General features: G+C 47.6%; 1 protein-coding gene across 1 annotated transcript in view; it reads left to right on the top strand.

The window, feature by feature from the left end:
• timeout (circadian regulator timeout) overlaps positions 1 to 17,283 on the top strand; it is a 316,230-nt gene that overhangs the window by 246,498 nt on the left and 52,449 nt on the right. The window contains exons 17-18 of the mRNA XM_050178451.3: positions 2,601 to 2,823; positions 12,129 to 12,271. Of these exons, the coding sequence (XP_050034408.1) occupies positions 2,601 to 2,823; positions 12,129 to 12,271 (366 nt within the window). The remainder of the gene's footprint in view (positions 1 to 2,600; positions 2,824 to 12,128; positions 12,272 to 17,283) is intronic.

Genomic DNA, 17,283 nt, shown 5'->3' with positions numbered 1-17,283 from the left:
CTAAGCCATACAACGCGTAAAAAAAATTTTTTATGTCAACAAGATACCCCAACCCGTTCAACGAAACACCTAGAAATAGTAGATCGCTCTGCGGCAGAGAGCCGAGCCACAACTCTAGAAACGCTTAAGAGGAAGCTTTAGTTTGGATCCAAGTCCAATGCCACCTATTTAAAGACATGTAAAAGGCACAACTGCTTTTTAGGGATAACACCATAGCCGATTTTAATGAAATGTGTTGCATTTTAGAGAGAATGTTATATTCTGGCAACTGTGTTGGAAGGGGAATATTACGTAGAGCTTGAATATTTTTACAAATATTGCCGTGAATCAGAAAGCATGAAAAAAAAATAAAACCACTAATATTACAAATACGTTACTTGGCACCTCGAACAGGTATCGCAATTTTGTCAACTGCATTCGTTAAAACATCCAAAAAGAACAGGTTTCATGTATTAGTTTATAGCTGACGTGAATTTGTTACATCGTTTTCAAGTGTTTTTGAAAGTCCTGCTCATATATGAGTGGTGTACTTAAGAGCCATGTATAATATATCGTCTTTTTTTTTTTTTTTTTTACCGCTTTATGTGTATAGTACACTGATTCTTTAAGAGTACCGCGCGAGCGTCAACTGTACGGTCAGTCAGCGCCCTCTAACGGCGCGAAGCAATGAGATCAGCAAGAGTAGCGCATGCGCACAAAGTTCACTCGAAGCGCAAGTTTCGTCTGCTAGGCTCTTCCCACAGGCATGACATCGCCCCTGTCGCCATTAACTCAGTGGAGGCTTGCGCCACTTTCGAAACTAGATCGGAATGTTGATAACACCCTTTCGCGCCACTCTTTCTTGCCCTTATGGTACAGTTGCATTGCAGCTTTGCACATTTTGTTCATTATTTTTCTATGCAAGCCCATTAGAGCAGCACACGCTAAATTCAAAAAAGAAAAGATATAAGCAATTAAGGACTTCGGTAAGTCGGGAAGCTGGCTCCTATTTAATTGCACCAGTCGTGTTGGTAGGAAGAGCCTGATACGCTTTGAGTGAACTTGGTGCGCATGCGCTACTCTTGCTGATCTCGTCGCTTCGCGCCGTTATATGGTGCTGGCCGGTTGGCCAGTCGACGCTCGCGCAGTAATGTCAAATTATCAGTCGACTGTACTATTAGATGCCAAATATATTGTTAGATGCCAAGTTGAGAAACTTGTGATATAATTTTTCATTGCTGCATAAGTTACAGAGTAGTAAGTTTAACAGTTGCGTTTTCTAAAGATTCGCGATTTTAAGCAATTTTTTTTAATTGGCGGCTCGAATTAGAAAATCTGATTCCAACTGTCACCAAAGTTAGCTTTTTCTTTTAAATATAACAAACGTCATCAAATTCGGTACAGTGGTTCCCGGGAAAAACAATTTCTCTTTTTGCATGTATTTAGATAGGAGTCCCCGGGCTAAAGCTTCCTCTAAGTGGCTAGCTTCACCACGGAAGTCCTTTATGAGAAGGCTACGGAGCCAAGACCCGGACAGTTAGACCACTAATAAAGTTCGTTCTCTCTCTCTCTCTCTCTCTCTCTCTCTCTCTCTCTCTCTCTCTCTCTCTCTCTCTCTCTGTGTCGTGCTAGCCAACGTGTTTGGAATTGTTTGTCAGATATGATGCATACGTACCGCTGCTCGTTACGGGTAAACAAACAGCGCGAAAATCTGACGAAGGGGAGGGGAGGCCCAAAGATGACACACGCACCGCTTATTTGTGCCTCTCTTCCTCCTAGCCAGATATCTTCGCTGTTTCCCTGTAACGATGAACTACTAACAAGCGCTACGGAAACGACGTGACGTCGTCCGACACGTCGCTGTCGCTTCGTTGCACGATGGGTCTCGACTTCGTATTCCACTTCTCGCATTCGTCGCCCGGCGTGTTATGGACCGACGTAACGACCGAGAAGCTTCGCGCTTAGACCTCGCCGTCAAACAGGCGTCCCAACTTAGACACGTTCGTCGGGTGCGTAGCGCTGGTAGAGGCGTCGCAGGCGTCCAGTGTTGGTTGGCTGCTGGCTTTTGACGCGATACTGGTGAGCTGAATCAACTGTGCAGCGTTTCGTATGGCGTGATCGCCACTGATATTCGGCAGCATAACGTCGAGCATTGCGGCGGCTGTTCTGGCCGTAAACAAACTCGAGCGGCGGCGTCTCTGGAGAATAGGGTCCCATGCATGACGACGACGTTACATGCCTAGCTTGTCGGGAAGCGCTTTGTTCAAGTGCTCCATGACGTATATTTTATGGTGGAGGTATTCAGGGTGCGGTGTTTGTCTGTAAGCTTCTCTCTCGCTCGTCGATACGTATTCGACAATGAAGCGGGAACAGAGCGGACTAAATATCTGTATGTTATCGCAATCTAAGGATGGTGGGCTCTGTATATTGTACGAATTTCTACTGGATAGGAACCACACGGAAACTTCTGCTGTCTGGAAGGGACCATTTAGAGCAACTTGCGGTCTGCCCTTCTTTAGGTCTTTTGCTCCTCATTTCAATTTTGCGTTTCTTTGCGTGTTTGTCCTTTTTCTCGCGGGGGTAAGGGCGCGATGTAAACTGTTGCCCTGCTCTGCTTGCAGATTCGCCAACCCGAAAGTGGTGATTGCCTACTGCAAGCTGCTCTCTCATTTCCGGACGAACTCACCGGCGACGAACCAACATGTGTTGCGCATGCTGCACCGTCTCGCCGTGGACCTCAAGATGTACCCGATGCTCTTCCAAGCCAGCGTCTTGAGGACCTTTCAGAGGATTATGCACGACTGCTACTCGCTCCCTAAGGACAGAGTCGACAGCGCTCTTAAGGTGAATATACACCAGTTGTTCTTTTTTATAGCGAAGCTGTATATGACTAGGGTTCCGTGTATTTTTCGTGTGTGTCAACAAAAACTATCATCATTAATGGCTTATACCCCTCTAAGCAAGCAAAACATGTTGTGGCTACTCACTATGCGTGGGTTAGTTGCGATGTCGCTAACGCTGTGCTTATCGTAGGAGACTTCAATGCGGACATTTCGAAATCATACAAGAGACGGTTCACTCAGTTTGTGCTAGAAAAAGTTTAGTTTGAAGGGCCACACCAATCCAGTCACTCAACTACTCAACAACGGTCGTGTGTAGATTTGACTTTGACAAAGATTCTGTCTAAGGTTGTAACCGAACCAATCACTATATATCACAGTAATCACAAAGCTATTGTCACTGCTATTACCAAATTATGAAAATAAATACGTTTACTTTTATCAAACCCTGTGTAATGTGCTACGGCTTCGCTGGTCATCCACCCATTCACAGAGTGGAATGGGTCCTCAATTTTGCTAGCTCCCTCTAATTTGCATCCCGCTAGTTTCATTTCCATTCGCATGTGAAGGGTGTCCGAAAAGCAACTGTGCTGTGAAAAAAATAACAGTATAATTATACTTATGAATGACATCACACTTTCACCTGCAATATGATATCGCAAGACGTCTAGTCTTGTCTGAAAACGTCTGTGGGGTGCACTCAAAGGGGAGGTGTGCCAAAAACAATATTCAAACGCTGCAGGAGGTACACACAGCCCTTACCTTGCACACTGCACAGATAACTCTACCAAGCATCCACCGAGTATTTAACGATGCGTAGCGTCGTGTGCAGACATGTCTTCAAGTGGGTGGCGGACATTTTCAGCATCTTCTGTAGCGGTCACCGCACGGCCGTACCTAAAAGTTGGAAATGTTAAGGCCACCTTTTTCAGTGCACAGTTACTTTTTGTACAGCCTGTATATGTGTATGTGTGTATATCTGTATATGCGACCTGCATTGTATAGGAATTGATGACTGGAGGAAAACAAGACCGAGAAGAACAAGGGGCAACTACAGGGCTCGGCTTCTTTTATTAGAACGATATGAAGCAAACAGACAATGAAGCCAGTGAAAGCGTAGGAGGAACTGACTGTTACGTTTAATTGAAATGTGGGAGCTCTTTGAAAGGGGGAGCCGATCCCACATCTCCCATATTACGCGTGCATTTCTTTACCAATGAGCTACTGCAGCTATTCTTTCTTGGCTATTGGTGTACAGGATTGCCACATATTAGTGTTAGCCAGAGACAGGTGTCTCTGTTGTCTCAGTAGACAGGCGTCTCGATGATGCCTGGGAACGCGTCACTTCCTTGATCAGTGTTCCCGGTTCGCTCGCTAGGGGCGCGGCAGGTCAGGGGGCCTCATTCCCCAGCACGTAAGCATGGAACACGCTCGCGGAGATGCGAGCGTGTTCCATGCTGTGGAAAATAATGTGGAAAAGTTGCGTTAGAACGAAAATATTGGGTTGCAAATACCAAGGCGGAAATGTCTTTCATTTTGAATTTTTTTTCTTTTACTTTTTCGGCTTGCGTATTTACTGGGGAGCCACAAATAAATAACTACAGGTGGCATAGGCTACGGTTTTATAGCTTTACGACACGACCTTACGGTCGTACACGGGGCGAAGCACGCAGAGGTAGTTTCCAGAGCAATGTATGGTCGCGCCGACAAATTGCTTCTCGAATGCCAACTGGGACAGGAATTTGCCAGCGTGACTACAAATTGCTTGCGAAACCTAATGATATTGAGACCGTGGTTGTGCTTTTTTAAATGCGTAACGATATCTATGCCTACCCAACGAGGAAATCCGTCCGTCGGCCTCGTAAGATGATCGCTTTCAAGATAGGGCTCGCAGCAGCGAGCGAATTGACCTTCGTGCTGCCTCTCGCTTCAGCACGAACTAAGCGGCGAAAACACAGTGCACACGAAGCTATCAGCACTCGCCACACTCTGTCTCCATCGCAGGTAGCTTTCAAGATAGAGCCCGTGCGGCCGCGCCATACGCAGCCACCTTCGGAGTACTCGTGCTTGATAATGGTTCGACAAGAATGGATAAGGCGCTAAACAGCGATAACGGATTATAATGATTGCAACAAAACCAGCGCGCCTGGCCCCGCCACCTGCATAGTTGCTTGCGTCATCAATTCACCTTGCGCCTCCGTCGGCCATAGTTCGCGTCACTGCAGTGCTGTCGTTTATACTGGTCGGATCAAGTCTGATAACATTGGTGATGACACCGGGCTGCGAGGAGATGCGCAAGTTTCACAATGCTTACGCACACTTAGATAAATTTCCGGTGGTGTTTCTCCTTGATGTTTTTTTACTTGTAAATTTTTTGCAACGCTGGTGATCGAGTGAGAGAGCGCATGCTGGCTATCCACCAGGTATGCTTACTGAAGTTATTGTTCAAATGTTTCGAAATTCACTGACAGAATATAAGAGCTACTGCACCATTTTTCCCGTTTTGAATGCAATGCCACGGACCGCGGTTTTCCGCAGTGTACGTACTGTGCGCGGTGAGCAATTAAATTACTATATTCTAATTTTTTATACTTACGCCGACAACTTTGAAGTGACCGCCTTGTTGACTGAAACGTGTCGCGTTGAGAAGTACCTGCAGTTGTGTTTACTTGTCCTTCCTTTTTTTTTTTTTTTTTGCCCAGTGCCTAGTTGTAGCATTCTGATCGCGTTGAGAAATGTCTGCAGTTGTATTTGCTTGTGTGTCTTCTCTTTTGGCCCCGTGCCTAGTTGTAGCATTCAGAACGCTACAACTAGGCACTGTACCCAAAGAAAGGAAACACAAGTAAGCACAACTGCGGGCATTTCTCAACGGGACACGTTTAGTGCTTGCACGATGTATGCAATAGTGAAAGCAACGCGAGAACTCCTTGTGAGCATAACAGTGAGTGAAGGAGCGATTATGATACTACTCTGTGTAGCCGCGCACTCACATATTATTTAATCCGACGGTTCTTGCACATCCGAACAGGCGTGTGTGCCTATACAGCTTCGACTGCATAGTGCTCACTATCTATGCCTCCACGCTGATGCATAATCAAGGCGAGTGTACCCATTTTCCATTGACACACGGTATAATTAAGCACACTTTCACACGTAGAGGTGCCGGGGAAACTTCCTGAAAAGCACCCAATAAGTCGTATAATGCTGCTGAACGGGCTGAAAGTAGTACAGAAGCAGCCAGAGTTTGTAGTGCCAGAGAAGAGGGAAGAGAGAGAGAGAGAGAACAAGGATAGGAAAGGCAGGGAGCTCAACCAGAACAGCATCCGGTTTGCTACCCTACACTGGGGGTGGAGGAAAGGGGAACCGTTTGAAAAGAAGTATCTAGGGAGAGGGACTCCCAACCACGCGTGCGTTAAGTGAATAAAAGCGAACTCGTAAAAATGAAACTAAAATGCACTATCAGAGTAGTGCCGTAGATGCCTAAACTCTTCGTCAGTAAGAGCGATCGAGGGAAAGCTGACGCATGCGTCACCTTTAGACATCATGGCAAAAGCCTCAAAAATCTCTCGTGCTGTTTGCTCTCTGTACCCGCGCAGAACCAGTGTCTCTAAAAAACAGGATACCAGCCACACATTGCACAGGGGATGTCCAGATTACTCCCGCTTTTTTCCTTTACGTTACTGGCGTGCTCGCGCAGACGGTCGTTCAGCCCGATTGTCCTATATACGATGGGTCGCACGTGGTGGGGATCTCGTACACGGCCTCGCTTTTGCACAGAACATAGCTGGTGGGTGTGCTTCTTGATACACCACCTGTTGGCGGCCTGGCTGTCTACCAACTGGGAAAACCGGGACTTCTCAGGGATTTTGAATAGTGTGGAAATACTCTGGGAAAATTCTAGGAATTTGTGCTTCTGTCAGAGAAAATTAGGTGTCATTTTCTTGAAATGGAAAGAAAGTCGCCCTAATGCTTGCTCGAGTAAAAGAGAGGAATCGTAACGAATTGTCTTTGACGCCGTATCTCCGGTTGGAGGGGTTACCAGTGTACAGTCAACGACGGATTTTCTGGACGCCCGGTAAATCGGACGTTTTCGCGGCACCACCACGCGGTGTAGAGTCAATGTATAAGAACGTCTGAAATTTCGGACGCAAGAACCCTTCGCCATCCGATTTTCCAGACCTTTTGCTGTGATCGCAGCGGCGAAACGGCATTAAGCAAAGCCACCACTTCCACCGTTTTGATTACCTCGCCGCCTCGAACCGGCGCTTTCACAAGCAGATTCGGTGGCAGCCGTAGCCACTACCGCGCAACGCCAGGCCTAGCTACTTCGACTTTCGCTATTGAGGTTCTTGCCGTTATGTGCCGTATTTTTCATTGAAATAATTCGCCGCTGTCAACAATGGCACCGACTCCGACTCTGTAATCCCCTCGATTGGCTTCGAAGCTTAGAAACCACGGCTCGTTGCATAATGCCGGTTCCCGAAAGGCAGCTTCGTCTCAGCACAGGAATCTTTCGCGGTGAAACATACGCAAAGTATTGCGGCGAAGCTTAACAAGCGTGCGAAGGGGCAATTGTCACGGGACACAGTGCGTCTTCTGTAATTATACACGCCCGCACCCGCCGTCTCCTGTCACAGTATCAGTACCAGTATGCCTAATAAGTGTACTGGCAGGCCTTCAGAGCTTTTTCTTGGGACAAAGTTCGCGATTCAAATCCAATGAGCTTGTTATCAGTTAATAGAAATAGCTAATTTTCAAAAATATTTGCTTCTGTGTGCATCTCCTTTTATTCGTATTTGAAAATGTTCGACTCGATTTACAGTGGGCTTTACCATTCTATTTTTCGAAGATATTTTATTCGCTGTGCATTTTACTAACCCCTCCCTTCAGTTGTTTTTTTTTAAATAAAATAAACATTACTCCTTGCTATTCAATCTGGATTAAGACTTTCTTTTAACATGCTTACTAAAGAGTGACAGCATCGGGCGACATGGTGTCAGCCCGTCTTGATATAAAACAAAATTCAACAGAAACAACAAATACAACAGAAACGCCTGCGGCTGGGCGAAAGCGAGGTGTTACCGCTGTGGTGTATACGGCCATCTGGCGAAGATGTGCCAAAGCGACGTGCGGAAAGGACGCCCAAAAGCTCGCTCACAATGCAGGCAAGGAGAAGCGTTTGCTGTAACAGCGGATGTCACTGAGGAAAATGCACACGGTGCGCACATTTGGACACTAACCGCACCCTCCAATGGTCGGCTACCACCACCTATTCTTCGTACTTTCACATGGTGTGGCATTGACGTACCTATGATTGTGGACACCGGTTCACCGGTCTGTGTTGTGTCCAAAGAGATTTTTGAGAAAAACCGTGAACATTGGCCGCAATTAGAAACCGCATTGATTAAACTGTCCTGTTATCTTGGAGAACTTCCAGTATTAGGGAAACTGAGTATGTCAGTGTCCTACAACGACAAGGAGGTCAAGAGTTCCTTGATGGTCCTGAACTGTTCAGGTCCGAGCCTCTGTGGACGAGAGTTGATTTCCAAGTTCAATGACGCAGGATCCTCGGTGTTGAACGTATCAGTGCAACAAAGCTCTGGTCCAGGAAGCAGCCGTACCCCCGCCATTAATGCCGTCCTGTCAGAGTTCAACGACGTCTTCAGCCCCGAGCTGGGTCTAATTGACGGACACCCTGTCCATCTGAAGCTCAAGAAAGGCGCCATGCCGAAATTTTGTAAGGCCCGTTCCCTTCCATTTGCTTTACGCGACAAAGTTTCGGAAGAGATTGATAGGCTCGTAATGCTTGGAGTACTGTCACCTGTAACGCACGCCGAGTGGGCTACTCCCATTGTGCCCGTAATGAAGAAGAACGGCGCGGTTAGAATCTGCGTTGATTTTAAGGTGACCTTGAATCCCGTCTGTGAACTGGAGCAGTACCCGTTGCCAGCTATTGATGACATTTTCGCATGCCTGAACGGTGGGGACTGCTTCAGCACGCTGGATTTAAGAGACGCGTATAACCAAGTTCCCCTCGATGAGGACTCAAGGAAGATGTGCGTAATCAATACACACCGTGGGTTGTTTTGCTACAACCGACTGCCGTTCGGCATAGCTTCCGCGCCTGCCATCTTCCAGCGGAAAATAGAAACAGTTCTGCAGGGCCTGACAGGTGTTCAGGCTTACCTTGACGACGTTTTGGTATCAGAAAAACTTGGTAGCACCGACACGTTACGACAAGTACTGCAGCGTTTTCGTGAACATAGAGTGAAGCTCAGACTTGAAAAATGCAGCTTTCGCCAAGAGGCAGTGACGTATCTGGGTCATAAAATTGATCGTGAAGGTCTGCATCCAATAGAGAAGCATGTTGAAGCAATCGCGCGAGCCCCCAACCCAGAAAATGTTCAGCAGTTGAGGTCGTTTCTGGGCATGATTACATTTTATTCGAAGTTCGTGCCCAACGTGTCTTCCGCACTTGCACCGCTGTACAAGTTATTGGAGAATAGCACGCGTTGGTTCTGGGGACATGCACAAGAAGCAGCTTTTCGTGAAGCAAAAAAATGCCTTCGGGAAGCGGCTGTGCTGGCTCACTATGATCCCGAGAGACCCCTCAAGCTAGAATGTGACGCTTCACAGGACGGAATAGGGGCCGTGCTTTTCCATACATTCGGAAAGGATATCAAACGATAAACGCACGTGCCGTCAGTGCTTGCAAGGCAGTCTGATTGCGGCTGACGTCACTTTACAACATTAATAAAGGGGAAATGAGGCGCCCACCCAGACGTAGCTAAGTGCTACAAAAGAAGCCCATACGGGTTCCTCGAAAGAATAGCCTCGCAGTCGAAGAAAAATTCGTCCTTGTCCAGGACTCGGGCGTGGAACCACCGCCATTCCGAGGCAGCCGCTCTACCATCTGAGCTAACCGGGCGGCTAGCAGATGACCGGGCGAAGTCGTATTTATCAACAACTCGAAGCAAACCAAGAGTTTGGCGTAATAGTGCTGCTTCACTGCTAGCCGCCTGGCTAGCTCACACGGCATAACGCTGCCCCGAAAAGGCGGTGGTCCCGGGTTCGAGTCCCGAAGCAGGAATTTTTCTTCAACTGCGAGGCTTTTCTTTCGAGGAACCCGTATGGGTTTCCTTCGTAGCACTTCACTACGTTTGGGCGGATGTCTCATTTTCCCTTTATTAATTACTTCTCTCCACCTTGCGGGTATCCGCAGAACTATTAGTCAAAAACAAAGTTCTGTGTCACTCAGGGAATTGTGCAAAAGGCACCCAGGGAAAAGCTGGAAAACTCAGGGAATCTGAAAATCTGAACTTGGTGGACACCCTGTGGCGGGTTGGTAGCATTCACTGTTTTTGCGCAAGGAGTTTATTAGTTCGTTCGGCGCCGAATACACAACGCGCACCCCCGCACGCCCGGCGGCTTTCTTAACACAATGGGAAATGCTGCGCACTTTAGCGATTTCCACCACCTTGGCTGTGTCAAGTTCTGGCCTGACGTGGTCCTTGGAGGTCCGGACCTCACGCAAGCGCGCACCAGTCAAGGCAGACAGCAGGGATTCAGTATAGCCGCTCGCCTTCAGTCGCTGTACCAGAGTATCGTAGCTTCGGGCCACCTGGTGGTGGCAGGAGCCAGCTAAGGCCTTCCTCAAGGCGCCACTGGCGATCACCCTTTTCACGAGTTTTTGAGTGACTTGACTAAAGTGGTTGCGTCAAAAAGACTTGAAGCTTTTTGCCATCGGATCACACGTCAGCGCTCCTTCGATGGCTCATACTGACGAAGAATTTAGGTATCTATGCCACGAATGTGATAGTGCATTTTAGCTTCTTTCTTACGAGTTCGCGTTTAATAACTTGACGCATGCGCGGCTGGAAGTGCATCGTAACTCTCCCTCATTACATACCCCTTTTGAAAAGGTATATTTGTGTTTCAGCTGATTAAACTCAAGCAGTTGGCAGTCAGCGCTTGCCCTGTGTTCCTTCCTTGTCCATCTTTATTTCGCAGTTTTTTTTTTTTTTCACCGATGAATTTGTGCCAACTAGCCCACATTCAACCCCTTTTAGAGGTAAGGGTGGTTGCAGCGAAACGATAAATGTGAACCCAGCGCTTAAAACCACTAGCAGGCAATAGAAAATGATAATCTCAACACTGTAGCACTCCCGCCGGCGGAGGAAGGACGTGCGAACAGAGGCATCGCAGACGGACGGTGTCGTTGAGACACCTCTTTATTCTTCCACCGTGGCCAGAGCTTCTAATCGGTTTGGCGCTGGACTTGTGAATTCCTCTTGAACAGCGGTCGTCAAGCAGTACGCGAATTCAGGAGCCGGCATTTTCCCGCAGGTGGCGCTGGCTAACACTCCTATGGTTAATATTGTACTCCTATTCAAATGTACCAAAAGCAGCCACCGGCAGTAGCTTAATGGTGAAGCACCGGAGACATAATGCAGAAAACGTGGGCTTGGCAACTTGCAGCAACTTGCAGCATGAACCTGCAGCAAGTTGTTCTTTCGGTCAACTTCTTTTTTATTTGTATTTTCCACACTTCACTTAAACGTAATAGTTATTTAACCCTATGCGTCGCCTGACTCCGTTGTCTGTTAGTTCATGTGGTTGTACCCTCCGTGATTGCTTAGTGGCTATGGTGTTTGTTGAGCTTCTGAGCACAAGGTGGCAGGATCGAATCCCGGCCACGGTGGCCGGGTTTTGGATGGAGGAGAAATTCGAAAATGCCCGTGTACTCTGATTCGGGTGCACTTTAAAGAACCCCAGGCGTTCCAAATTTCCGGAGTCCCGCACTACGCCGCGCCTCATAATCACATTGCGGTTCTGGCACGTAAAACCCCATCATTTAATTTAATTTTTTCATGTGGTTGTCACCTCAGAAATACGTGAACCGTGTGGTAGTCTCTTTTTATTGATGTACCGGAAGTCTCTGATGTGCATTTACGTGTTGTGGCACACACTCATGTTAGTGTGGATGTTTCTGTAACACGCACGTTATTGTATGCATCGAAACTGCTTCCTCTTAGTAGCATCCGTATACATTGAACTGGATGTCAATATTTCCTTCCGTGATAAACGGGGCCAGTTCGCGCATGAACTTTCTGGACCTGGCTAATTTCCCCAGAATTTCACGCGTCAGGACGCAGCGAAGCGGTCCGTGCACTAGTAAGGAGGCCTTGACAGCGTTGAGGTTAACAAAGGAAAAATTTTTAACCCGCGAGTAACTAAATTTACGCTTACGAGCCACTGTGAATGTCATTACTTGGATAAGTCCTAATTGGTGGTGCTTTCCCGCCGCAGGAACTGGCACGCCTGGCGACATTCGTCGTCCGAAAATTCGTGGCCACGGCTCAGGAAAACAAGATTGCGTTCGCCGAATTGCTGTTCTGGAAGAATACAAAGGACGCGTACGAGCTGGTCCACGGTTACGGCACCGAGTCAAAGTGAGTTGAGTGGTTTCGTCCCATTACCTTTATTTCTTCTTTTCTTTTTAGGGAGAAGACTGACGGAAAAAATAACCAGAGAAAACCGATATAGTTTTGAAAGATGAATGGTGTTTTTATTTCTTTTCACATTCAAAAAGAGGAGACAGGACTAAAAGCTGGGGTACAGCTTGACGAGGGTCCCGCCCCCTTATACGTTTGACAGCAGAGCGCTGCAGAAACATCACGAAACATGCAACACTTGCAGCAAAGTAATATTGGAAACAAATGCACTTTCAACATAAGGAAACATCTAGTATCAAATTACACAAAATACATACATATTTATATACACGTACAATTTCGCATTTATGCATGTATACGCACATGCAGATACATACCATATGTACAAGCAATGCACACAGATCTAGATACACGTATGGACAGGTGTGCTAACACGCACTCATGACTGTAATATGTGAATAAAAATATTTTGAGATTCTAGTCTATTTGTCATAACTGACAAAATAGTCTTATTTCATTATTGGAGTTGCATAAAGGATCAAAGTCTTCCTGTGCGAGTTGATTAAGTAGAATGGGTACTGTAAGTGTTAATGATTGTTTATCGCAATTGGTCCGAGGTGTGCGTACGTGCCATTCCTCTTTATGCCTAGTTTCACGGATGCTACGGTTAGCTTTTAAATTTAAGATTTTAAGAATTTTAAGGTAAAGAAGTACACGCGGTAACTCGATGTGCTTTGCTTTTTCATGGAAGGATCGCGGGAATAATTAATGTGACGCCGATTATGATATACCATAAAGACTTGGTGGTATGCCTAAGAGCTCGCTTAAGTTTATCATTGATTGGGTGCACTTCGGTACTCCTGAGGCGATCAGCAACATCCAGTTTTATCGCAATTCGATTAGTCTCCGTGCTAAAATAAGTTACATATGACGACGCTGTTGTCGACCGTCTACTACTTCCAATAGTCAAATTTTGGTACCTCAGAAGCTTATTTCCGCGAAGGTAGAATGTTGCATAAAGCGCCTTGTGAAGTATTTTTTAGGCAAATGCGCAGTCTTTATACGTTACAGAGGTCGCTGACGGAAAACCCGTACGCGCTGCTCGATGCGGCGCGCGATTTCACGTAAGCTAACCTTCTATAATGGCCGTACACATGGCCATTAGATGTGATGGACGCGGCCGTGAAGGTCCCCGGGTTTCAGGACTTAGTGCTCGTCGGCCTTGAGATTCCGCTAGCGCGTGGAAACACACCAGCGCAGGCGCAGCAGTCAAATCCGTTTATTTGTTGGGTAAACTGTGAAACAAGACTGACGTTTACGCGAATGCGACAAACGGGCGTGGGGTATCGCATTCCTACCGCAAGCGGTGGTGATGCGCTACGAAGGCAAATCGCATTGGTGCAACAGGAGAGAGAGAGGCGTCGTCTCACGCGGTGCATGCAAAGGCTGGTGTGTCGCATTGAGGGAGAGAGATGGCGGCCGCCGTTCGCTTTCTTCCGCTCACCAACGGAATGCGAGTCTTCGGAAATTGGTCTTGTCTCGGGCGAAGATGGATGCGCCACGCGTAAGCGCTGTCGCATAGCAATTACCATGACGCGCTAAACAATTCCACACGCCACTGTATCGTTCATGTAAACGCAGCTAAGGATTTCTTTTCGTGGTCGAGCGCCTACGATGAGGCGCACTTAGCGTGGCATTCTACGTTTTCGAAGTACGACTGTGTGTCGTCTTAGAATAGAACATTTTTTAAACTTTGAAAAGAAATATATATTTTTAACAACTTTTTAAACATGTTTTAAACGTTGCCGAAATAGAGAATAATAAATGGCTTTCTTTCGCAGCTGCACACTGCAGGCATTCGTAGGCGATAGCTATAACGTCAGTACGGACACGACAGTAGCCGATATAATTGTCGTTCATTATGTTCCCTGCGAATATATTCCTGCGCGCCGCATAAGTGAGTTGTAATTACGTTTCTTTTTCTTTTTTTTTCTGTTTTGTCTATTCGGCTGTGTGCACACGTATACGTGTTTTCGTGCGTGCAGATGGGTATATTACGATTACCTTCCTTTTCTTATTTTTAAGTGCTTTGTTCGTTTGGTAAGGAAGGGAGGGGGTGTAAGTGAGCGAGTGAGGGCTAGTTACTTTAGTAGGGTTGGCCCATTGCCCTGGAGCGCCAGAAAAGTTTGTTCAAGAAAATTCAATCCACATCAGCATACTCTGGGTTATTTCTTTAACTGCCACTGGAACGAGTGCGTTTTGATTATGATACGGAAATGCTGGACATTCTGTTTTAAATCAGTCGGTAGAATAATCGCGGAACAATCGGGATCAGGATTCGGCGGGCCAGATGGGGGCAGAGGAAGGATCGCATGCGGTCTGGGAGCCTAATATTAAGGGACCCAGTCTAACTTATTCGCTGGTAATTACGCAGCTAGTCGATGCCTCTTTGCTACACAGCGTAATTCGGGCTCCTCGGTTAGTAGCCGTGTCAGTGGTGGCGATAGCCTCAAAACTGGCCGCAAAGTTCGTCCAGCTGCTTCCCAGTTGGAAGTTGCGTGAACGAGTCCCTGTGCTGTCATTTAGCTCTCCGTATACGCATTGCAGCCGTGTAAAACATTTGATAGGCAGTGAAAGGAACGGCGATCTCCAGCCGCCGCCCTACAATCCTCCGCCGTCCACCCTAACAGGCGCGCTTGAGCTCTCCTTACGGTGCTTCAGTGATTTTTTATTCCCTCTGCGCGAGGCGCGAACGCCTTCTCAAGACAAAAAAAAAAAAAAAAAAAAAAAAGGAACGAAGGGGGAGATCTCAGGGGGCCGGGGGTGGATTGCAAACGCGCTACTTCCTTTGACTCGTGGGCGGCGAACGTCCGTCTCACGTGTTTCGACTGCGCGCGCCTGTAATCTGATCCTCTTGGTCAGCGCCCTTAAAAGGGCACTAAAGGGAGGCACTGAAGCAATTGATGTATTGCCTCGTAAAGTAACCCTTTAACGTTTCATCTGCGTTTCTGTGGCAAAGAACGACTCTTAGTTTTTCGACGTGGGCGAAATGCAAAACGCCTATGTACCATCCATAAGGTAGGCGTTAAAAAACCCCAGGTGGCCAAAATTGATTCGGACTCCTACGCTACGGCGTGCCTCATAATCATATCCTGGTTTTTGTACGTAAAGCCCCAGAATTAAATTTTTAAGGGTTATCATTTACCTGCTGATGCGTGTGTAGATAGAGAATAAAATGGAAACCCGACAGTTTGTTTTGAATTTCGTGCCCAAGTAACGGGCCAACCCCGTCAATGAGACGTCAGTGTCAGGGTTGGGACTCCTACGCCAGTTGCGCCATATTGATACAGGCGAAAATTCCCGCGCCACACTGCGCCAAACACCGTAAAATTGGCGGAAATTGCGCCACGCTGCGGCAGAACGGCTTCGGTGTGTATTCTCCGGCGGTGGCCGCGAACAGTGAGCGGATTCGTTCTCCGAGAAAGAGTGCAGCCGGTCACATTCCGCACACCGCACGACAGCGCCTTCCGCACAGTTTGTCATAGTATTCGCGCCTATAACACTGGAGTACCGACCACTGCCGGCTGTCGTCGCTGCTGTCGGAACGGCCAGGGCGGCTGTATTTTAGAGTGTACCAAGAGCGGGTGGAGTGGCGCGGTGCTTCCTAGCTCAAACGCAAAACAACGAAAAGTAGGCTGATTGCGCTGTGAGCGAACTAAATATTGGGAAGGCGTGCGCTGCTTTGGGCTCATAGGGCGGGCCTCGCTGTCCCAAGGTGGGTGTAGCGTAATACTATTCCAATCTGTTTTTATGCCCAGATGGGCGAGGCCTGAGCCATGTTGAGCTATCACGAAGGGCTAATGGCAGATTTGTAATAAAACTGATTGGAATAGCCTTACCGTATACCAGAAAGTTAAGCATTAGGTGCCCTGGAATCGCCCTGGTCTATTATGTAGATATGGCTTTCGAAAGAAGTTGCAGTTTAGCCCGAAAGGCGATGGCAAATTAGTATTGCGACAGAAATTAGGTTGCGATAGCAAATTAGTAGACAGCTATACGAAGTAAGGATAGTAGTTTTATCGGCTGTATAAACTTGTAAACATTCGCTCGCTTAATTAACAAGCAAGGTGTCACGCGCGCACAAGGAAACGCGAACGTATTTTACTCGATCACCACGCGCACTCGCTGTCAAAACGCAGTAGCTCGCCAGCAACAGGGAGCGAAGTGACCTTCGTGCTGCCTCTCGGCTTCAACGCTAACTAGGTGACGAAAACAACGCACACGAAGCTATCAGCACTAGGCGTATGCACTTTGACCCCATCACAGATTGCTTACAAGATAGGGCCCGCGAGGCCGCGCCATAAGCAACATCCGCCGGAGTAGAACGCCCCCCTTCCTCCTCCCCCATGCCTTGCGTGCGAGGGGAGACGGCACGCTTTCTTCCCGTTTTCTTTTCTTGCGCGCGCGAGATCGAGCCGCCATCTTCGGATCACCCTCGCGCGATTTCACTCACAAATACAGCACATGGCCCGCGGCGACGATGTTATCACCCTTGAACTTTATACAGAACACCACGGCGACGGCGACTGCAGAAATGCGCCTTGAGTGTACAGGCGCCGACAAAAGTGGTATACTCCACGCAGTCCACGCAGCGGGAGCCGGAGCAACGACAAACTGCATGGCAACGCCATCTACAGGCAGCATCTAGGATCATGTCTGCCGATAATAAAGGGCACCCATTGGCTGTCTCGATCCCGGATGCCGCCTGTAGAAGGCGTCGCGATGCAATGTGTCGCTGCTCCGGCTCCCGCTGCGTGGACTGCGTGGAGTATACCACTTTTCTCGGCGCCTGTACATATAATTGCTGTCGCAATAATAAACCACCGTACTTCATAACTGTCGTTTCTCCGCGCGGTCTTCTGGTGAAGCGCATTTCCAGGCACTTCACCCACACTGTCGAGACATGAAAGAAAGATGAGTTTATCAAAAATGTCTTGGCGGCTTTTCGA

Source organism: Dermacentor andersoni, chromosome 5 (assembly GCF_023375885.2).
Source record: "Dermacentor andersoni chromosome 5, qqDerAnde1_hic_scaffold, whole genome shotgun sequence".
Classification (NCBI taxonomy): Eukaryota; Metazoa; Arthropoda; class Arachnida; order Ixodida; family Ixodidae; genus Dermacentor; species Dermacentor andersoni.
Note: the sequence above shows the minus strand (reverse complement) of the source record. Positions and strands in the feature narration are given on the sequence as shown.